The sequence below is a fragment of the Triplophysa dalaica genome, chromosome 6 (assembly GCF_015846415.1).
Source record: "Triplophysa dalaica isolate WHDGS20190420 chromosome 6, ASM1584641v1, whole genome shotgun sequence".
Classification (NCBI taxonomy): Eukaryota; Metazoa; Chordata; class Actinopteri; order Cypriniformes; family Nemacheilidae; genus Triplophysa; species Triplophysa dalaica.
In genome coordinates this window covers 24911006-24932684 of record NC_079547.1, presented here as the reverse complement: position 1 = coordinate 24932684, position 21679 = coordinate 24911006, and the positions used below count along the sequence as shown (strand labels likewise).

The window sequence follows — 21679 nt, the reverse complement described above, 5'->3', positions numbered from 1 at the left end:
TGTTTGATATGAAGGGGTTCATATATATATCGAGATTTTCAGTCTTAACTCGCAAGAACAGAGTCAGATACAAAAGCTGAACTCCTGTATTTATTCTCTCTCTGCGTGTGTGATTTTGTGTTTCTGTTCATGTTATGTATTTTTGTGTAGACACACCATGACCTCTCCTCATCGATGTTAAAGACCCCGCGAAGTGTTTTGACAAGTGTACTTTTCTTTCCTGTGTTGATGCATTTCCTATTAAAACAGGAAGTGTTTGTCTACATAAAGAAGTAAACTCACATCAACTGCTGAATATGTGTTGAATTCACTGTTGTGAAACTCTCCACCGTCAACCTGAATAACATTGTGTGTGTTGTGATTCGTTGATGCAGCTTCTCTAACACTCAACACTGAATATATGAAGATAACATCGATGAGTCGTCTGTAGAAACATTCAACGCTTCATTTAATGATCACATTGTTTGAAAGAGCTCAAGCAGAAGAAACAGGATTTTTCCTTCAGGAGAGAGATTAAATTACATTAGGATTTTTATTTATTGGTTCGGCCCCCTCTTATCTTCACTCACTAATGCAGATGTATGTACCCTCCAGATCGCTTCTCTCTGTAAACAAACCACGTCTTGTGCCATCCCAAAAAGGGAAAGAAATCACTATCGCATAGCTACTCTGGATCTGATCCACGTCTGTGGAATGATCTACAAGATCAGCAGATTCTGTGTCCATCTTTAAGAATCTCTTCCGTCAGCACCTGACCGATTAGTTCTGACTTCTATCTCTTTTCTTCTCTTTCTATCAAAAAACAAAACAACGATTTGGCTTTGGATAGGCCGACTGTGCTGGGATATATGAGACCAGTTTTTCTGCACTTCTGTATTTTGTTGTCTTTTGTTTTTCCTCATTTGTAAGTCACTTTGGATAAAAGTGTCTGCTAAATGACTAATGTAAATGCAGTATGTGTACTTTCAGTTGTTCAGGCTAAACTAATGTTCTCTTAAAGAGGAAATCTGACTAGAGAGTTCAACCGAAAATGAAAATTCTGTCATTTTGTTTCAAACTTTATTTGGTCTTATTACATTGCTCGATGAAATGCTTGATTCTGATTGGTCGGTCGCACCAATTGCAAGTTCGTTATTCCTAGATAACAACCGCTCAAAACTAACAACACACGGTAACCCGGATGCTGCAAATCATTTTTACAGGTACAGTTTTGTATATTACACAAAAATGTATATAAGTATTTATTTTAATAACATATATGACATTATATTTATAAACGATCAAACCAAATTGGCTGTTCAAATGTTGAACATTTCATTTCTAACCTTAAACCGAAAGTAAACGGCTTTTCCTCGCGGAAGCATTCGTATAAATGAGCTAATAAAATTGAGCTGATAAAAATCTCAAATTCACAATTTAGATCCAGTTTTTTTCTCATGTATAATAAGTTTGATAATGTACAAGCAACCGGCTGTTATCGAGAAATAAACCCCTTCAGTGTGATACAACATCTGAACACTCTGTCAGGGATTATTTCTGCGATAACAACCAGCTGCCTGTACATTATTCCTCACGTGTCTGCTTTCTTTGTGTCAAAACTTTTTTTTATTGTTTTTTGACTCTGACAGGCGAACACTGTGAATACTGAGAATATAAATTCTAAGATTCAAAATTTCTAGTTTGTTATCTAAATCTAAATCTAGCACAGATTAAAATAATGCAAAAACATGACTCCTAATTTGCACATTTTCAGTAAAGCTTATTTTGTAAGAAATAAAAAAAAACATATTTAAGCTAATACAAAAAAATGCCGTGATTAACAAATGTTAATTTATAATAATGAAATATATGTTTAATGATTTTTTGGGAAGTTTGATGCAATTTCTCTACCACAATGAAAAAATAAGATTGTAAAATATAAGATGAAATGTTGTGTTTTAAACAGATGATGTCATAGATGCAAAACTCACAGCTTTAAAGCTAATATAAGCTCATTTCTTTAGTGTTACTTTAAAATTCAATTTGATAAACAAGTTAAATGTCTTTCTGAGTGACGTCACTTGCAGGTGCCAAAATCATAAGTAACACTTAATAACATCCTGTTTCTCAAAAACCATTTCCTGTTTATCTTCGATAACATTTTGCACGCTGCATGAAACGTTTTTCTTCAAAGCAATCATCTTTTAAATATGTTTTATAAGCGCACACATCTGATTCCAGATCTGCCGTGTGTGAAATTCACACGCTCCTCCATGTGACTGACCTCTTTAACCTTTGAAGTTGGCTTTAGGACGTTGTGACAAACTGTGGGACGCAGCTTTGCGTTGGAGGTTTGACTCACTCTTCAGATATCACAGAGTCAACGTTCTCTGGAAGGCGTCTGTTATTTCGTTACGAGGACAGCCGCACTGGTGGTTTCTCTGGGTACATGTGGGCAGGTGAAAGCCAACGGTATGACCATGAAGAATAAGTCAACAGGTTTCACGGCCTTGCTCTCGTGCAGGGGAAATCGTTATCAGCGCCACAATCTGGACATTGAGATGTGAAACTGATGTTACAGTAAATTCAGCTGGAGAACAAGGACTGATAGATAGTGCAGAAATGAACTTGATGACAGCTCTGTTTCATATCATTCACACCCACATTATTCATGATGACAAGATCCTTAAAAAACACAGACAACATGTCCTCTGTTATGAATCTATTCCCCCAAAAAGACCAAAAGAGTTCATCCACAAAATCAAAAGAAAGAAGAATTTTGTTTTAATGACAATTTCAAGCAAAAGCTTAAGTTTTTTTGCATCACAACTGTATTTGTGCATTTATATATTATATAACAATGTTAAAATGATGTGATTATATTTTTACATAAACTCATCAAAATAAGTTTTTAATTTTCATGATTTGGAAAAGTTGAAATGACAGACAGCCAATTTGATTGTATGAAAAATAATGCGGCACATTTTTTTAAGAATAACGTGAATGAACAAGAAATAAAAATGTCTAATATGGTAATGAAAGGGATGCGACTGATGAAACATAATGTAAAAAAAACACACTTTTAAATGATGAAAAATGTCTAAAGTTCTAAAAACAGGATGTTTGGTGTGGTTTATGCAATTCTCTTTACTTAAACTTTTCATTCTGCAGAACATGAACATTTCAAACAAAAAGGCATTAAAAAAGAAAAAAAGGCAAAACTGTTATAAAAGACAAAAACGGAAACTGTTTTCTTGTCAAATCCGCCCACGTTTCCTCTCTCTCTCTCTCTCTCTCTCTCTCTCTCTCTCTCTCTCTCTCTCTCTCTCTCTCTCTCCTGTAACAAAAGACCAGTCTCAGACAAAAGGAGGAAAGAGCTGAACTAACCTCCCTGTTAAAGAACCTCAGGCCAGTAACACTTGTGGTCTCATTAGCTAAAAATGTTGACATGGAAACAGTGGTAGAAACGTTACATGCAACACATCAAAGGGACAGAAAATGACAAGAAACTGAAAGAAAAAAGCTCCTGTCAAAGTCTGTTCAGCGCACGTTGTACCGCAAAGCTTCAACCGCACTAGTGGAAAGTTTCCGTGTAGCAGGTCATAAACTGTCTCCTTGCTTTGCCATTGCAGGCCGGCGTTCACTTCTTCACGTCCATTAATCTGAGCCGAGCGTGATGGAAAACTGTTCAGGCCTCTTTTTCAGTTAAAATACTTTGAAAGAAATCTGATTTTTTACTTCACACACAAAGCTGGTCTGGTCTGAAAAATAGAAAACCTTAAACTGGACAACTTGGGTCTCTGATGGACATCACAGAAGCTATCATTTTATAATAAAGTGTGATGCAGCACTACATGAAAACTTCACATAAGGAAGAAGGGAAAAGATGCATCATGACATTTTATTGCTCATTTTATATATACAGCAGGAAAAGAGCTGATGTGTTTGGAAAGGATCTGGTCATCGGTGAAATATGTTCGTATTCATATTGAGATCTTTTGATGAGAGACTTTAGTATGTGTGAGTACACTGTGAGGAAGGAAGATCACATCAGGAGACATCTGTGAGGTTCACTGGGTCTTATTTAGAGAAACAGTGTGAAGATTTTAGGATTCAGGCGTTAGCATCTGTTTCACAACTTGTATGTTGCTTGATTGTAAAACACACATATGCACGCTCGCACACGCACTACAACAATACCTTTCTATCCATCATGGTGTGTTTCATTAAGAATGTATAACCCAGGTTCCCCATAATGTGTGTCATTGCACGTTCTGGCAGCTTCAGTTTTCCAATTGTTCAATAATGATCTATTTGCCAATTCAACGCTGGCAGAAACGCCTTCCACGATATGAATTAAACATACAAATGGAGCGAAGCGAGGCACTTTTACTGTATAGCTTTCCTTGTGAACTGCTTGTGAAAAAGGAATCATTTGAGAAATGAAATAAATGCGAGAAAGAACAAGAAAAAACGTGCGATGTGAGGTCAGGCTGACACACATCCAGGACTAAATTCTTCGAATTGACATCAATAAAAACACGACCACGACTCTCTCATTTAACATTTTTATTACGGACAAAAAGAAACAAAAAGGCATAGTGACACAAAAATGACCTGGCTGGCAATGAAAGAAAAACCAGCGTTCAAAAGGTAAATAAAAAATAGCAATTGTCTTCGTCATCTTCAACAACAAAAAGGAAAAAAAAACAATAGAATTCAAATATTGTAGTTATAAGCAAACCCGATCTTGTTTTGTTCATAAATAGAAACCTGTTAAACATTATTAAATATTAACCGATGGGCAACTCGCTGATAACATTTTTAAAAAGAATTATCATGGCTGACTTTACAAATAAAATAACTACAACTGGCAGGTTTGTGCACAACTGAAATGTCTTCGAAAGTTTCCTTGTTTATTCAACTAAAAATCGTATGCTACAGTAGAAAAAAGATTCAAATAAAACATTTGACTACATGATCGAATGTATTTCGGTTTTCCCCACAAAACTCAAAAGATGAAATCAACACAATAGAACATCTAGCAAAAGCTACTAGAAAACTATAGACCCACTGTTGTTGCTTTACTGTGTGCTGTAAAATCTCACATGGAGAACGTCATCGTTCCCATTTAAATCTCGGTGGATTTAACGTCAGTCAAGACAAAAGAAATGACCCGGAGTTCGACAGAAGTACTGAGATATTGTGTGTGCTCGACGTCGCGTCAGATCAGTTTGAAGAGAATGTCGATGTGCAAGGTAGCTAAAGTTAGTTGAACTAAAATACTATCCATTGACGCAGACATGTGAAGGTCGCCCCCTTGAGGACTGACAAAAAGCATGACACGATTAGCCCTAGCATGGCGCTAGTGTGTTTTAGGCCTTAATGTGGCGGTGCCTTTCGAGGGATTACGCTTATATCTATCGCCATTAAAACCTGAGAGTAAAATAAATTTTATTTAAAAAACTGATCTAATTCATTCAAAATTTTGTTCTCGAACATTCTCGGGAAAACGTCTGATGATCCTAAACGGAGAGCCGGGTCATGTGGTTTGTCATGGCTTCGGTCATCCGTCCATTCTTTATTCTCTGGCACCAACGCGCACGGATTTTAATGCAAGATTGTGTACGTGTGGAAACGCTCTTCTGATACCACAGGCCGCTCATCTACACAACACGCAAACACATTCACCCTCGCACGCATTCACAAAATACCATTTCAAATACAAATCAATGAGTTTTAAGTCATAATAAAGAAGAAAAAATATCTGGACTTCATCTTCCAAATCTGACCCCCCAAAAAGTGATATTTACAATCACACTGTGACAGAGCAGTAAAGACCAACACCGGCCTTTCAATTACAAAAGAAGTTGACTTATTTCTCCTCTATTTTCCGCCCTTCCTACTAAAATTCACAGAGCATCAGGTGAGCATTAACACATCGCCCTCTGAAGAGCGTTACTTAGACAAAAAAGCGCAATGTCGCAAGCGGGAAATAAATAAAAGAGCAACGGAAAAATAATGAGACGAGAAAGAGAAGTAACTGAGACTGAGGAGAGTTTGTCCTCATGTTTTCATTAAAGCTCATGTGCCCTGAGGGCCGGTTTAATGGTACTTTGATATTTTTTCCATTTGTTTTTCTTATATACACGTTTTTTTTGTGTGTGTTTTTCTTTTAGCTGTATTCAGAGACAGGATGAGTCTCTGACAGAGAGGCCTGTACATTTTAAGTGCTTGGCAAAAATGAAAGAATCGCTAGTAGTCTTCAGAACGCACACACACACACACACACACACGCACACACACACGCATCCCTCTAAAAACGAATGAAAAATGACACTGAGGTTAAACTGATGGTGTCTGGGAGGAGTGGTGGAGAGGTGGGTTGGTGGGACTCCCTGGTGTTGGTTCATCTGGTCTCCTTGTTTTTCTTCAAGTGAGGTAGAGTGGCTTGTCCCTGCCTATCATACTGCCACTGCGAAGACAAAACACAAACACACAATCGTCAAGTAACGTTTTTTTTTGTATAGCAACAGTTCACCTAAAATGTTATCCTTTACTCATTCAATCTACGCAGAGCTTTCCTATCCGATCCTTTTTTTTCCTTTTTGCGGTGTCGTCTCAAGAAATATCTGCGTACAAACGAAACGACATAGTATACACTCCAAATCAGGATGTGGCGCAGAGATACAATAAAATGCCGAAGAAGATGTAGAGCATGCGTACATCTGCGCAAAGTTTACGTGCTGGGGTGATGACATCATTGTTTCAAAATATATACGGCTGTACACCTGGTTTAAAAAAATTACATATCAACAATTAAATGACGAAAGCGCATGAAATTAAACTAAAGTTAACATGAAAACCAAAAATATCAATTTAAAGCTCATTTAAAATACTAATAAAACTAGAATAAAAAACGATAACTCTTCAGTACGCAGAGTTTATGGTCTGTGGTCCCTTTCTGACCAAAAATAACTTAATAATAATAAATAATAATAATTGGTGCTTTGCGAACAGTCACATGACACGGGTGAACTACATGATGCATAGTTTTAAATCTGGTTGAAATTTTTGTTTGTTCCTCACATTTTTTTTTAATTAATGATATATTTTAGACTCATATATTATTTAAAAGGTACTGTTTGCAAAGTCTAAAGAGTTTACTAGACCATGTGTAAATATCTTGAGTAGTGGTGGGCCGTTAACGGCGCAGTGAGACTATTATCTCGCGATAAAAAAAATGTCGCCGTTAATCTATTCTCAAAGTTGGGTTGGCAGCTGGGTCTATACTACGCAAGCTATGATGATTTTCACCTTGATATTTAAGCGCGGATGTATACCAGCTTAACTGCACTGTACGGGGCGAGAACGAGATTTTTCAACTCGCGTGATTCGCGTCATTCGCGGAAGCCGCCTCATCATAACCGTAATTCGCGCGATTCGCGCAGCAAGTAGGTCTATTGCCTCTTTGCATTAACATATAAATCACTCGCTCTTGACACGCCATTCGCGTTTGGTCTGAACACAACATAACGTTACTGTGAAATTACCGCATCAAACGTGACGTGCTAACATGGATGCAGCTATGAAGCCGCCGGGTTTGCTTCAGGGAATATTCATTTTTAAGAAGCTTCCCAATAGAAACATCGACAAGACTAAGGTTGTTTGCACCTTGTGCAATGCGTAATTGGTTTAAAAAAAAACACTTTCTCTCAACAGGTACTGGTCTAGCTTTAGTTGAAACCAGTAACTTTGTATTGAGATCTAATGTATTATGGCTCCTGTATGACATATCGCTTGTTGCTCCCTCACTCTTTGTAAGTCGCTTTGTATAAAAGCGTCTGCTAAATGACTAAATGTAAATGTACTGTAGGAGCTCTTCCAGTCTCAAGTACCACCTAAACGCAAAGCATCCCTTAGCTATTGCGGAAGTAACACAAGTACATCTTATTGAACATAATTTAATTTTCATCACAAATTATCATAGTAGAACAGCTTTCTCAAGCAGTTTGTGATGCATTTTGGAAACAGGAGATGAGACCCTGGTCTAATGCGCCACCTGGCTTGAGAAACCCGTTCTCTAAGACTTACTTTTAGTCATTATTTGGGTAGCACACATATTCTGAATGCCTTCGGCAGAATTCAAATGAGCCATTTTAATCTAGATTAATCTAGATTAAAAAAAATAATCTATGCCCACCACTAATCTTGAGACACGTTGTGTGAAATACTGCTACAATTAGGGCTGTTACGACATCAGATTCAATTTAACAATATTATCGCAACATCTATTGAATATTTTTTTTCCTTCAATTTTCTACATTTTGTATTTTATACAAATAAATACGTCTATCATTAACTTTTTTTAGCCAATAAATCACACAAAAAAATATGTGTGCAGTAAGGAAGAGAGATTATTTTGCTAAATTATTAACAATATTTAACATGATTTCAATACCACACATATATTTAATACCGGCATGTTGTGACACCCCTTGTTTCAATACTTTAAGGGTGTTTTTGTTTTATCTTCGATCTTGGCATCTTCTAAAACTACTCGCCTTTGTTCTTATAAGCGCAGTGTGAACATTATTTCATATACTGCGTCTCGTCATGTGCGCCTCACAACAGAAAGAAGAAAGTCGTACAGGTTTAAACCATAAACGCAAGTGAAATCATTATTCATATTTAGCTGAACTGTTCTGTGTTTTTATTGTATGATTTTTGTTTTGAATGCACTGCTATAATACACAATGAAATATTCATGACACAGCTATGAAACCCCACATCCTCATGAGGTCCTGTTACTGTGACAGACGTCTCACGGGACAAACCCAACACATGTTAGCATAGCAACACACACACTCACAGTTTTACCTGCAGTGGTTTCCACCGCATTCCCGGTTGCAATATTCGCCGTCCCACTCCTGGTTCTGACCCCCCGGGTTCTGAGCCCCTGGAGACTGAGATCCCCCCACACTTTTCTGATACTCGGACTGTAAGTGAGAAAATCCCTGAAAGAGAGAAAATACACAAAGATTAGACACAAACTCAAGTGCATGTGACCTCATCGTTCACAAGTACACAAAATGACATTGAACAAAGTGTCAACTGTCTTGTTTACAAGTAAACATAATTTGCTCTTTGTTGGACTTCTTGTCACAGTTGTGACGCTATATTGCAACGCTGCAGAAAGGTGCTAAACACTAATGGTGGTTTGGAAATCAAAACCTCTTTCAATCGCCTTCACACACAACATGTCTTCTGGTGGAGATCACACCTTTAAAACAACACATCCTCCACCCCGCTTCTCACTTCGGCTCATTTAGCCGCACACCCCGGCCGCAAACAGCTCGCGTGCCACGACCCATCCTTCATTTACCGTTGTCAAGTTAATTTAACACTGAAAACCCTCACAACTACTGTAAGATTGTGAACACTGCTATTAATATCAAATCATCCTTAAAACTAAAGAATAACAAATGACATACTGCGTTTGTCTGGACGTTTTCCAGATTAAAGAAAGCTTTGGTAAAAATAAGGAAGTTGTTTGTGATCAAGATAACCGCGGTGAAGTATTGTATACTGCTTTACTGCATACGGTTCACTTTGCAGTATACTCCATAAAGTATGCAATGAGAAATGTTTCTAGAGTCATTTTTGAATGCAATACGTGTGTGCTTATCAATGCAAACTGCAGAGTACGCAAAGCATACGGTGTACTTTTTCAAATCTTAAGTGTGCAGTAATTAATATTTGTCACGTGACCTCATGCATGTTTATTTCAACTAGTGCCGTCAAGTTTTTTAATTCAGAAATATGCTTATGACTTTTTTTTAATTAAAACTACAATATAATTACACGTAATAATTACACGATATACATTTTTTAAGATGCAACGCATTACTTTTGACTCTCTATCGCCATCTCTGTTGAAACCGAATCGCAGGTTACTTTACACGTTTTTCTTTACAAGTTGACAACAGTTGACATTTTTTGTATAAATCATTATTATAACACCCTTGTGAACTTGGGTCAGAAGACATTTTATGCATTCAATAACAATTTTAATAATACAAAATTTTCTGTACTCAACAACCGTGATTAATTGTCACTTTTTAACTTGCTTTCATTGCTTATAATTGTTATTGCATATTATGCACATTTCGCCGCCTTGCGATTATAAGTTCCTCTCTGCATTCTTTTGAGAAATTGAGTTCTTGTGAAGGAGAATGAGCGGGAAAGCGATTTACTGCTCTTTTGAGAAAGCAATACATTGGCAAAACCGCTGGTGTGCTCAACGCAGGGCTCTTGATGGAGTGTAGGAGGGTGTGAAAGTATACCGGTGCGATGGAACCCTTTCGTTTTCTAAAAAAGTCCCGAAATGTACACAACGTAAAGAAAAACATATCACAAGGTTTTCACAGAATGTCCCCAAAAAAACGCCGTTCAGCGCCTAAACGCATGCAGAACATTCACACGTACTCTAGAAACAGTCAGTGTAGTGCGGCGTGAATCCAGCACATGTGGCGTTGACCATCATGCACACTAACCTGCTGTCCTGGGGGTGGGGAGTGGAGCGGAGCCTGGAGACCCATCTGGTGAGAGATGATTGGCTGCGACTGGACCTGTTGCATGCGGATTGGCTGGTTGAGGAGGGAGCCCTGGTGCAGGGAGAGCTGCTGGTGGAGAGGGGGGCTGATCTGAAAGGACGCCGGGGGGGAGGCACTGAGCGAGGGCAGCATGGCCGACCGGGGCAGGCCGTGTCTGGGAGCCCCTGCGGCGTAACTCTGGAGGTCTGAGAGGGGGAAGGGGGTGGGGCCCAGGTACGGGGAGGAGGGCTGCGGCGGGACGCTGTACAGGGAAGCGTTGGGGGCCATCATGTGAGACGAGGGCTGACCGGACTGACCGCTTTTACTCTCCACTGGATCATTGTAGCTCTAAAAGATCAAAGAGAGAGAGAATTTTTGACAAGATTAATACCTCAAATATTTCTTAACGGAGTCTCATGTGTGTCTCGGATATTTCTCATGAGAGAGTCAGAAATCTCACAAATGTCTCGATTTGTCAAGTCTGTCAATCGAAGTCAATGCTGTTAAAGATCTCAATATGACCTCAAATATTTCTCCTTCTAAATTAATTCACTAGTAATCTACATTCATTTAATCATGTGTTTTAACAATCACACTCTCAGCCATTTCGTATTATCCAACAAAAGTTAAAACAAATTGAAACACAATTAAGAAGTCCTATGAAAGAGCGATCTCTGAGTAAAAGTACATCTCCGCAACAACTGAGTAGTTTGTGTCTGTTTCCTTTCCTTCCATAAAGAGAAACGTTTGAGAAAAAAGGACTGTGAGATGGAACATTTGAATCTTAGTTATGGCACAAACACATCTTTCTGTGGTTTGTCAAATCAAGAGAGAGCGTTTATAGCGACGTATTGTTTCAATACGGCTGTGTAGGGACGCACACGTTGTAAATGGCAATATGTTTGTCAAATGTCACGCGCGACGGAAAGCCAGTCGAGTTCATCAGCGTCAAACTCGTGTCTCATATACATCCAGCTGAAGATCCATCAGCATTGAACACGAGGATGAAGATGAGCGGAGAACGAGCGAGTCGCTGTGTGTTTATGAAAGAACATCTGCTTTTCAAACATTTCTCTTTTACATTAAACAAGTGCACATGGAGGATGTCCAGAACATGAACATCATTTACTTTAAAACCTTGAGCAGCGCTTCTAAAACACACGTCGTGACACACCTCATACATCAGAAAACCTCGAAACAACAGCACAAAACTGTTTTACATTGTCTGGAGAAACTCTCAGCATTCTCCCTCTCTTGAAAAACTTCACTGCCAACGCCTGTTGCTAGGGTCTCATGGGTGGTTGCTATGCTGTCACTAAGACATCCTCAAAGCTTTCAAACACGTTGCTATTTTGTTGCCAAGGCATTCTCGCTAGTTCAAAACATGTTGCTAAGGCATTCTCGGTGGTTTTAAATACATTTCCTGCGTCCGAAATCGCCAACTTCCATCCTATATAGTAGGCGTAAATGCCTCATGAGTCATGTCCGAAAACTCAGTATGCAAAAAACATAAGGCGAGAAATATCCGGATGGTCTACTATTTCCGCCGAGATTAGTGAGTGTGCATCCCATGAGCCAGGGGAGCTGAGCAACGGTAAAATTTCTAAAGTAAATCAAATAAATATAGCGGAAAACTTAAAGGCTGACGTGACTAAATTATGTTTTTATCAACGCTCAAGTGTAGGTTGTTGTTAGTATACATAGGTCAAAGAGAATATGGGTCACACGACCATAAAACATGGCGGACGCAATATGTCAGAAATGTACACTCATATGTAGAACGTGCTGTTTTAATGGCGATATGATGGTACTTATTTAAATACAGTACAGTCACAGTATGCCATTTCGATGCAGCGAGTTTGTTGCTTTGCTATGCTGTTGCTAAGACATTTCATTAGTTTTAAGCACGTTGCCATGCCGTTGCTAAGGTATTTACATTCATTTTAAACACGTTGCTATGCTGTTGCTTAGACATTCTCAGCAGTTTAAAACACATTGCTATGCTGTTGCTAAGGTGTTCTCGCTGTTTTTTTTAAACAGTTTGTTGCTATGCTGTTACTAGGGTGTTCTCAGTAGTTTAAAACATGTCACTATGATATTGACATGACATCCTAAGTGGTTTGAACACATTTCTATGCTGTTGCTATGGTTTTCTTAGTGGTTTTAAAAACATTGCTATGCTGTTGCTAGGCTATTCTCAGCAGTCTAAAACATTGCTATGCTGTTGCTAAGACGTTCTTATAGTTTTAAACACCTAGCCATGGTGTTGCCAAGGCGTTTTCAGTGGTTGTATAAAGGTTGCTATACTGTAATGTTGCTATGACGTCCTAAGTGGTTTCCAGTGCACTTCTATGCATGTTGTTCGGTAGTCGAGTTCATTTTTCATTATCCAAAAGTGATTAAACTTCTTTCACATAATGATAAAACAATCATGCTACAAACCGTCAGCAGGTGCACGCTGAAAACAAGATTAAACACACAAACTTCAGTCTCACCCCTCCAAGAGCAAAAATAAATACAAGAAATAAAACTCATTTACGGTTCAAAAGAGTCGCTCTGCTTTCATAAGTATGTGTTTCAAGCTGTAGAGGAACACTTTTCTCTATCATATTTTCTTCCTTTTCAATACGCACACATCAATCACAGCATCTGCCAAAACCCGATTTCCACGAAATATTTAATTATACGCAATGAATGACGAGAAAGGCGTTTAATAAAAGACTCTGAGGTTGATGAATACTGTATTCACGGCTTAATCAACGCTCTTGTTTTGGTCCAAGGAGCCGAGATGGAGAGGTATGGAGAAGGAGAGAGAGTATTTAGCATGAAAATGCAATTTGCGTTTTTGAAAAGCGAAACAATGAATGTAAAATTAGCGGTTTGAAATCGGTGCGGTTTATTATGCAGATGAACGTATGCAATGAAACGACAGATTGTGCTGATTTAAATCTGTCAAACGCCTTTCAGAAATTCGCTATCGATTTACGGATCGCACATGCGTAATCGCATAAAAAGCAGGCGGGCTCTGCAATCTTACAGATTAGATCAACAACGGAACGGCCGCTGAAATATGACGGAGATAAATGTCATCCGTAACAACAAGGTTTTGACCTAATGATGTTTTAGTTTAAGAGACGTGTACAATAGTATGTCAACTATACCATCAATACTTCAAGTGCTTTCGGTTTGAGTAAATACATTTTTTATCCAAAAATAATAAATGATTAATCCCCGTCATATCTTTGGACGTAGACTAATGCTTTACATTTTTGGTGCTTGAAGGTTTATACGTATGAGTAAATATTTGCTTTACAATTTTGAGTGAACGCACACACTTTGTGTTGATAGCTCTTCCCATGAGACCGTTCTGAGATCGTAGTCTCATGTTTACCCCTCCAACATTACTGCTGACCCAAAGATATCACAGACGTGAACCCGTCCAGTTACCTTGGAAACCAGGCTGGCTCGGTACGCTGCCAGGGCCTTCAGGTACTCCTTCTTGGCCGCTTCTGTTTTCCTCTTATATGCCTGCGAGGGGAAAAAACACAACAGCGATTAAAGACGCAAACACTCTGCTGCAAACACTTAACCTTATCTGTGTACCTGTCTCGAGTCAACTTAAAACCTCAAGCAACATATTTAAAGTCAGAAACACAGCGTATACGTGTACAATACATTCCCAAATGCTTTTAGAGTTTGATGGAGTTCTCTGTTGTGTTTCATTACATTTACATTTCACATTTACGTATTTGGTAGACGCTTTAATCCAAAGCAACGTACATTGCATTATTCTATGCATTTGCATCAGAGTACGTGCCATCCCTGGGATCGAACCCATGACCTTGGCGTTGCTAGCGCTTTGTATCAACTCAGTCTCTGATGTTTCTTCTGAATTTGCGTAATTGTCGAAAACATCAAGAGTTTGGAGGTGTAAATGAATGTAGATTGTAGAGGTCAAATAATCTGGATTTGATGAGAAATGGTTGAGTTGAGATCTTCAATAATATTGACTTTTGATAGCTGACATTGTTGAGATCTCTTCTCAAACTATCTGAGAAATATCTGAGACATGGATGAGACTTTTTACCAATTGCTCTCTTTTGCATCTCAACATTGTCCAGGAGAATAGAGGATAATGTTAAAGAGATCTGATCTGACATTTCTGTTTCTTATAGGACGATGAGCCAAATTTAGCAGCATGCCCACATCTCATATAGTAACTGAAGTAACTACATACACAGAGCATCCATTTTGGGTTTCTATTGAAGCGAGACTCATACATTTATGGCAGTATATCCCACATCAAGGACACGACACAAAAGGGAACGGGATAAGGAGGATGGAAAGGATGGAGGACGGAATTGAAACGAAGACAGAATTTAGTGAGGAATGCATCCTATGGAAACAAAGTGAATGAAACGCTCAGCTGTGACATAGGCTAATGTAATTGCTTGTCAATCATTTCACTGTCCCAGAATTGCGGTTTCTGGCAACAAGTGCAGCCGATTCCCTCTGAAACTGGGTCGGACATCAGAATGATTTCAGCTGATGATGGGAAACATGCTTTAAATTGGTGGAGAAATGCGACACGCTGCTTCCAGGCACACCGAGGCAACGGCGTTCAAGTGCGAATGAAGAAACTGGAGGAAAAAAATGAAATCTGGTTCTGATCTTGCAGAAATCTAAATCACAAATGAGATGTTTTTAACATCTTGATTCTGTCTCGTAGGTGGTGGTGAGATCATTTCAAACGGGGGTATATAACCAAACCTGAGAGAAATCTCAATTTTTGCTCAAACATTTCTCCTTGACCAAACACCGCTGCCAAGACCAAATAACCTATCTACATTATCGTATTGTTCAATTTGAACTGTGTCTAATATATTTAAATTTCTAGGATGATGGTTTTAAACACGAAGACAAATATCGCTCCTAAACTCTCCAGAGCTGTTAAAGAGCAACATTCACCAACAATTTAAATTTGCACATAATTTAATAATTCTCATGCTATTTCAAACTTACACTTCTACTTCACAAAACAAAAGAACATCATCTAAAGACAATGATAACCAAACAACATTGAACATCATTGACTTCCATTATATGAAAACAAAAGATGTTTGCCAAAAGATCTTCTTTGTGTTCCACTTAAGAAAGAGTCACATACAGATTAACAACAAGACGAGGGAGAATAAAAAAAATCACAGAATTTTCAATGGTGTCCTTAATACTTAAATACACATCCATACAAACCCAAACTACACACCAAACATTCCCAATCGACTCCACCGGCAACAATAAACGCCAACGCTGTCAGCAAATGTGAGTTTGCATTGTGATGGAGGTTAACTATTGAACGAGGTGCCGTGACTTTTCGTGGTAATGAACTCCCAGCGAGAGCCCGGCAGCTTTAGTTTCAAATTAATTTAACCTCACTAATGAGTGGCCCTAAAGACAGCGGCTTTTAAATAAATTACCGTGCCTAAGGATTTCTAATTATTCCAAAGTGAGCGGATTCATTAGCAATTGAAGCCGTCAGAGAGAGAGAGAGGCGAGCGCTATGAATTAGACGTAACAGGCGTGTTGGTGCCAAAGAGCATGTGTTGCTAATCTTAATCACGACATGGCGGTCGCCCCCCTGCTGAATTGAGTGTAATTGTACCTTAATGAAATGTTCGTGTTTGATAACCTGTTAATTACTGCAAACACTAACGTGGGAAACCTGCTGACATGGGGAACCGAGAGGAAAATGTGGGTTCCAAAGACTTCGTGGTTTCTCTCGTAAGTGGCGGATCTTCGAGTCAATATTGACATTTCACCAACTACAATGTTATGTGGCCCAAAGTTAACTTCCGGTAGACCTCCGCAAACAATCTATAACTGTTGAGAAGTTGTAATATAATTAAATACAATTAATATACAATAATGGGAATTAATATTCATTTAAATTAAATATGAAATAATGGTTATATTATTACACAAACACACACAACTATTATAACATCGTAAACGTAACGTTATATTGCTGAAACCACAAGAAACTTATCTTCAAATACCATGTGTGACTGAATTCTAACGGTTCGTTAACCAGTAAATAAATGTTAAGAGAATGGCGGGTTATTACCTGCGACGCCCATTCTGTCTGCGCGGTTCTACATCATTTCACATATTCATCACTGATATGAGTGACGGCTCAGGGTCATCGCTAACAGGAATGACAGTCATCTATTGGAGCAGAAATCTATCAATCATTCACTAATGGCCCTATCAGAACGGCTTTTCTCCACGGCCAGTAATGCGCTCCGTAGACCCTTGAACTGTAATGTTTCGCTATCGTTCTTACATTTTTGGATGAACAATAGTGCTCATACACCCCAGAGCAAGATTATTATAGTTGACTTAAAATATTAAAACATTTCAGAAATCTAATGGAATATTGGTCTAAATATTACAAGAAATATCGCAAGAAATATAATAAAAGCTATAAAAAATGTAATAAATTTGTCATCAAACTGAAAATTATTGCAGATGTAAGAGTGTACAAATTTCAAAGTCATTTTTTATAACGACCATTTTTACACAATCATTTTTGTGCCTATTGTTTGGAACAGTTAGGATCATGATGATGTAGTTATGTTCAGACGATGACGTCATGAAACGATGACATAACCAGCGTTAATATCTAATTAAAACACCTCTGAGAGATGAATCCAGATGTGAGTCACATACTATTAATTCAACTCAAAATCTCCATCCGATACGAGATATTCTCTCTAAGAAACCTTTCCCTGATGAAGATAAACAGACTCTACTCCCCGAGGACGAACTTTATTATTCTACAAAAAAAACAAAAACAACTCAAGAAATAAATAATTTTTTACCAAAACAAACAAAAGATGGACGTTTCTCGAAATCTTCCAGAGGACGGAGGGTTAAAATGCACAAACAATAACATTTGGCAGAGCAGATGTCCTTGAGGGGGAATTGAAGGGCGCTGGGTGATGGCTAATCTCGTATTCTGAGCATGATCGAATCACCAGGCAACAGATATAAATAAAAAGAGGTCTGGAAATGAGGAATTCACATTCAAGGGTGTCAGCGGCAAAATGAAGATTCATGGTGAAGAGGAGAGAGTGAAGCAGGCAAAAATTAACTGCAAATAAAAGGACACAGCAGAGAGAGAGAGAGAGAGAATATCAGGTGGTGAAGGGGTGAGCGAGCTGTACTCTGTCATGGAGGCAGGTGGCTCTTATTTGACATGCAATAGCAGGCGTGTGTTATGGAGGATATTCTAAAAATACAGCCACCATCACACACACACACACGCACACACACAGACACACACAGCGGTTTACACAAACCTCATTACAAACACACTCTCACTTGCACACACACACACGCACACAGACATATTCTCATTCACACAAAAACAAAATGTATAATGTTCAGTGAAAAGCAGAAAAAACGAGTCTCAAATTCTGTGAATATCAGCCGGTCTGTCTGGTGTTCTGTCTGTCTCTCTGCTTGTCTGCTGTATTTGTTTGTCTATTCATGCATCTACCTGTCTGTCTCTCTGTCTTTTTATCCGTCTGTCTGTTTATTTATTTGTCTGTCTATCTATCTATCTATCTATCTATCTATCTATCTATCTATCTATCTATCTATCTATCTATCTATCTATCTATCTGTCTGTCTGTCTGTCTGTCTGTCTGTCTGTCTGTCTGTCTGTCTGTCTGTCTGTCTGTCTGTCTATCTGTCTGTCTGTCTGTCTGTCTGTCTGTCTATCTATCTATCTATCTATCTATCTGTCTGTCTTTGTTTATCCGTCTGTCTGTTCATTCGTCCATCTGTCTGATATTCTGTCCGTCTCTCTACCTCTGAATCTATCTGTCTGTCTCTATTTGTTTATTATGTCGGTCTGTCTGTCTGGTGTTCTGTCTGTCTATCTACCTCTGTCTCTATTTGTTTGTTCTGTCTGTCTCTCTGTCTATTTGTTTATTCATATGTCTGTCTTTTTTTACATCTGTTTGTCTGTTTTTGATCCATCTATCTGGTGTTCTGTCTGTCTCTCTACCTCTGTATCTATCTGTCTGTCTCTCTTTGTTTATCCATCTGTCTATATCTCTGTCTATATGTCGATATCTCTTTATGTCTGTTTATCTGTTGTTCGTCTGTCGCTTCTTTTTGTCTTTTTCTATGTAATTTCTCTGTCTGTCTGTTTGTCGATCTGTCTACATGTCTGTTCTATCTGTCTAGCCCTGTCATATCAGTAGTGTGTTAGTCCTTTAAAGCATAATAAAACATCAGAGAGAAACCCAAAGATGCTTCAACAAACCGCTGAACTCCAGTCGGTCTCCAGAGCTACAGAAGAGCAAACACTGAGCATGTTCCTGACAGCAGGAGGTTAAACTCACTTGTTTCTGTTCTTCTCCGAGACTGTCCCACATGGATGCCACGATCTTGGAGACGTCTCCAAAGGTGGCGTTGGGGTTTGAGCCTTTAATAGCAGCCTGAGTATCCCTGAAGAACAGCGCGTACGCCGAGACGGGCTTCTGCGGCTCGTTCGGATCCTTCTTCTTCTTCTTCTTCTGAGGTTTGGGTTTGGGCTTCATCATGTCAGAGGAAGGCCTCTTCTCGCCCGTGAGCTGAAGGGAAAGAGAGAGTGTCACGGTTTGCATTCTACATGGAATACGTGCACGTGAAAAAAATTAATATAAAAAATATAACAAATTTCTTACAGTAGATAGAGAAGCGTGTACCGTAAGTATACATGATTTGAGACACACAGTTAGTGTGAGGATAGCGGATTTGAATTCATACACAAAAAACAAATGTCATCTTCACAGATAAAACATAGCTTTAATGGTATCAAATACATGATATATGTCAATCTGGTTTTAGCTTGATCACACACATCCTAAAAACACAAATCGGTTTCACATTTGAAACGCAAAGTCTTGAATTTATGTATGAGTTATTTAGGCAATTTCTAAATGTCTTAAAGGGATACTTCACCCAAAAAAGAGTACCTGCTATGTACCATAGTAGAGGAAAAAACAATGGTAGTCAAAAGTTCCCCAGAACTGTTTACTGTCCTACATTCTTCAAAATATCTTCTTTTTTGTTCAACAGAACAAAACAAATGATAACATTTTTTTTCCCACTATGGAGTCAATGGGTGTTTAGAGCTGTTTGCTTATTAGCATTCTTCCAAAGATCTTTCTCTGTGTTCATCAGAACAAAGACATTTATACACATTTGGAACAACTCAAAGGTGAGTAAATGATGACAGAATTTTCATTTTTGGGTGAAGTGATTTCCTGGAATCTGCTGTATCCCAGAATGCACCGCTCTTCTAGGTGCATGTTTGCCTATGCAAATGGAAGTTTTATCTGCAAACGCAATGCAATACAAATGGGACGCACTGAATTTCACATCGCTCTCAGTCAAGCAGTGACCACGTAATCGGCTCTGACAGTTGGTGGACTCTCTCCAAAGCTGAAAAACACAGCGCTCAAATTGATTTCTCAATGCAGAGAGTCCGGCAGATCCCGTCTGAATCACTTCTGTATCATCACACGTCCGAAGCACGCTTCTTCATCTAAAACCTTTCTCTTTTTAAATGACCGAAATGAGTCAAAATGAGCATATGAAGAGAGACAGAATGAGACAGAGGAAGAAAAACATGTTTGGAAAGAACAGGACGGATGAAGAGTGAAAGAGGTTTCTAGGGCAGAACTCTGTAGTTAGATAACAGCGTTCTGCTCTCGCTCAAAACAAAACTCATTTGAAAAGAGATGACATGTCCGCTGATGCTGCATCTCCAAATCTCTGTTTTATTTTACATGCGGTTTACTGTATGATCAGGTTGAACATCACTGCCGTCCTTCAGAGGACAAAAGAAGAAGACGTTTAGAGAATAAAACAGTCTGCATCTCTACAACCGACAGATGAATTTTGGCCTTTACTCTCGTAGAGAAGTCCGTAAATATAAAGATATTTTTGTGTTTTTGTGTAATGTGGCTCTCACATGCGTAACACATACAATGAGCACAGCTGCATGTTTTCCAGCTAAAGACTCATGGATCCAATTAAATCTCAGACACGCTGGCGTTTGCATTAAACCGCACACATTCACACGTGTGCGTACAGCGCTGCATATACAACACATATCCTACACAAACACCTCAAGATCAGCAACACTCTCCGGAGATGGATTGGAAATTAGGCACTAAATGTACTTTACATTCAAAGTACATACAAGAAATGTATTTCATTAAGTGTAAACACACACATGCGCTCCATGAGCGTTCCAAAGGAAAAAATGAACTTGAAAAGTAATTCTATAAATACACACTTGTGCATTGAACTCGCACGAACACACAAATCTCTGAATGTACTGCCTGTTTACGAGCCGAACGAAATGCTTGTGAAATGTGCTAACCGTTCCTATTATTCACGGAGCGTTATTATTCAATTCCAGCCGGACAGAAGCAGCAAACCCGTCTGACTGCAGCACTTCTCACTTATTAAGACTGGAACAGGAGCGTTATAAATCTAGCCGTCGCTGGTTATGATTGCGCCGGACTCAGCGTTATATTATGCCGGACGGTCCGTAAGCCGGCTGCAGAACAATGCAATTTAAACATCATGTAAGTTAATTCACTCTTTGTATTCTTCAATCCAATTAAGCATGCGGCGGCGCGATAATGAGGGATTTCGAGCTGCCCGCGCGTAACACGCAACATTCAAATTAAATTCAAACTGACACTTTCAATAAAAGCAGAGGATGACAGACAAGCAGAAGTAATTGCTTTTCTGGGACAATGAAAATGAACTGAGAGAGAGAGAGAGAGCGAGAGAGAGAGTCTTTGGCAACAAATAGCTGCGAACAAAAGACGTCAGTTTGTGAAGTTAAAATGCAGAGATTTGTAAACAGCATTGAGGCATACAGAAAATCTATCACGAGAAAGCATTTAGCAACAGTCCAGAAATTATCCTTGAGATATTTTCGCTTATTCATTAAAACAATACAAATGACAAAACATGTGTGTGTATTTTTTTAATTCATATAATAGAAATATATCTTATATGTGTATATATTC

The 21679-nt window shown here is 38.7% G+C and overlaps 1 protein-coding gene across 9 annotated transcripts in view; it reads right to left on the bottom strand.

Annotated features, from left to right (window-relative positions):
• Positions 1–4533: 4533 nt before the first annotated feature.
• Positions 4534–21679, bottom strand: part of tox2 (TOX high mobility group box family member 2) — a 94044-nt gene continuing 76898 nt past the window's right edge. For all 9 annotated transcript variants that reach the window (XM_056751518.1, XM_056751520.1, XM_056751517.1 and 6 more), the window contains 5 exons: positions 18989–19219; positions 14022–14102; positions 10536–10922; positions 8860–8996; positions 4534–6454 (listed from right to left, as the gene is read on the bottom strand). In XM_056751518.1, the coding sequence (XP_056607496.1) occupies positions 6412–6454; positions 8860–8996; positions 10536–10922; positions 14022–14102; positions 18989–19219 (879 nt within the window). In that variant the 3' untranslated portion in view covers positions 4534–6411. The remainder of the gene's footprint in view (positions 6455–8859; positions 8997–10535; positions 10923–14021; positions 14103–18988; positions 19220–21679) is intronic.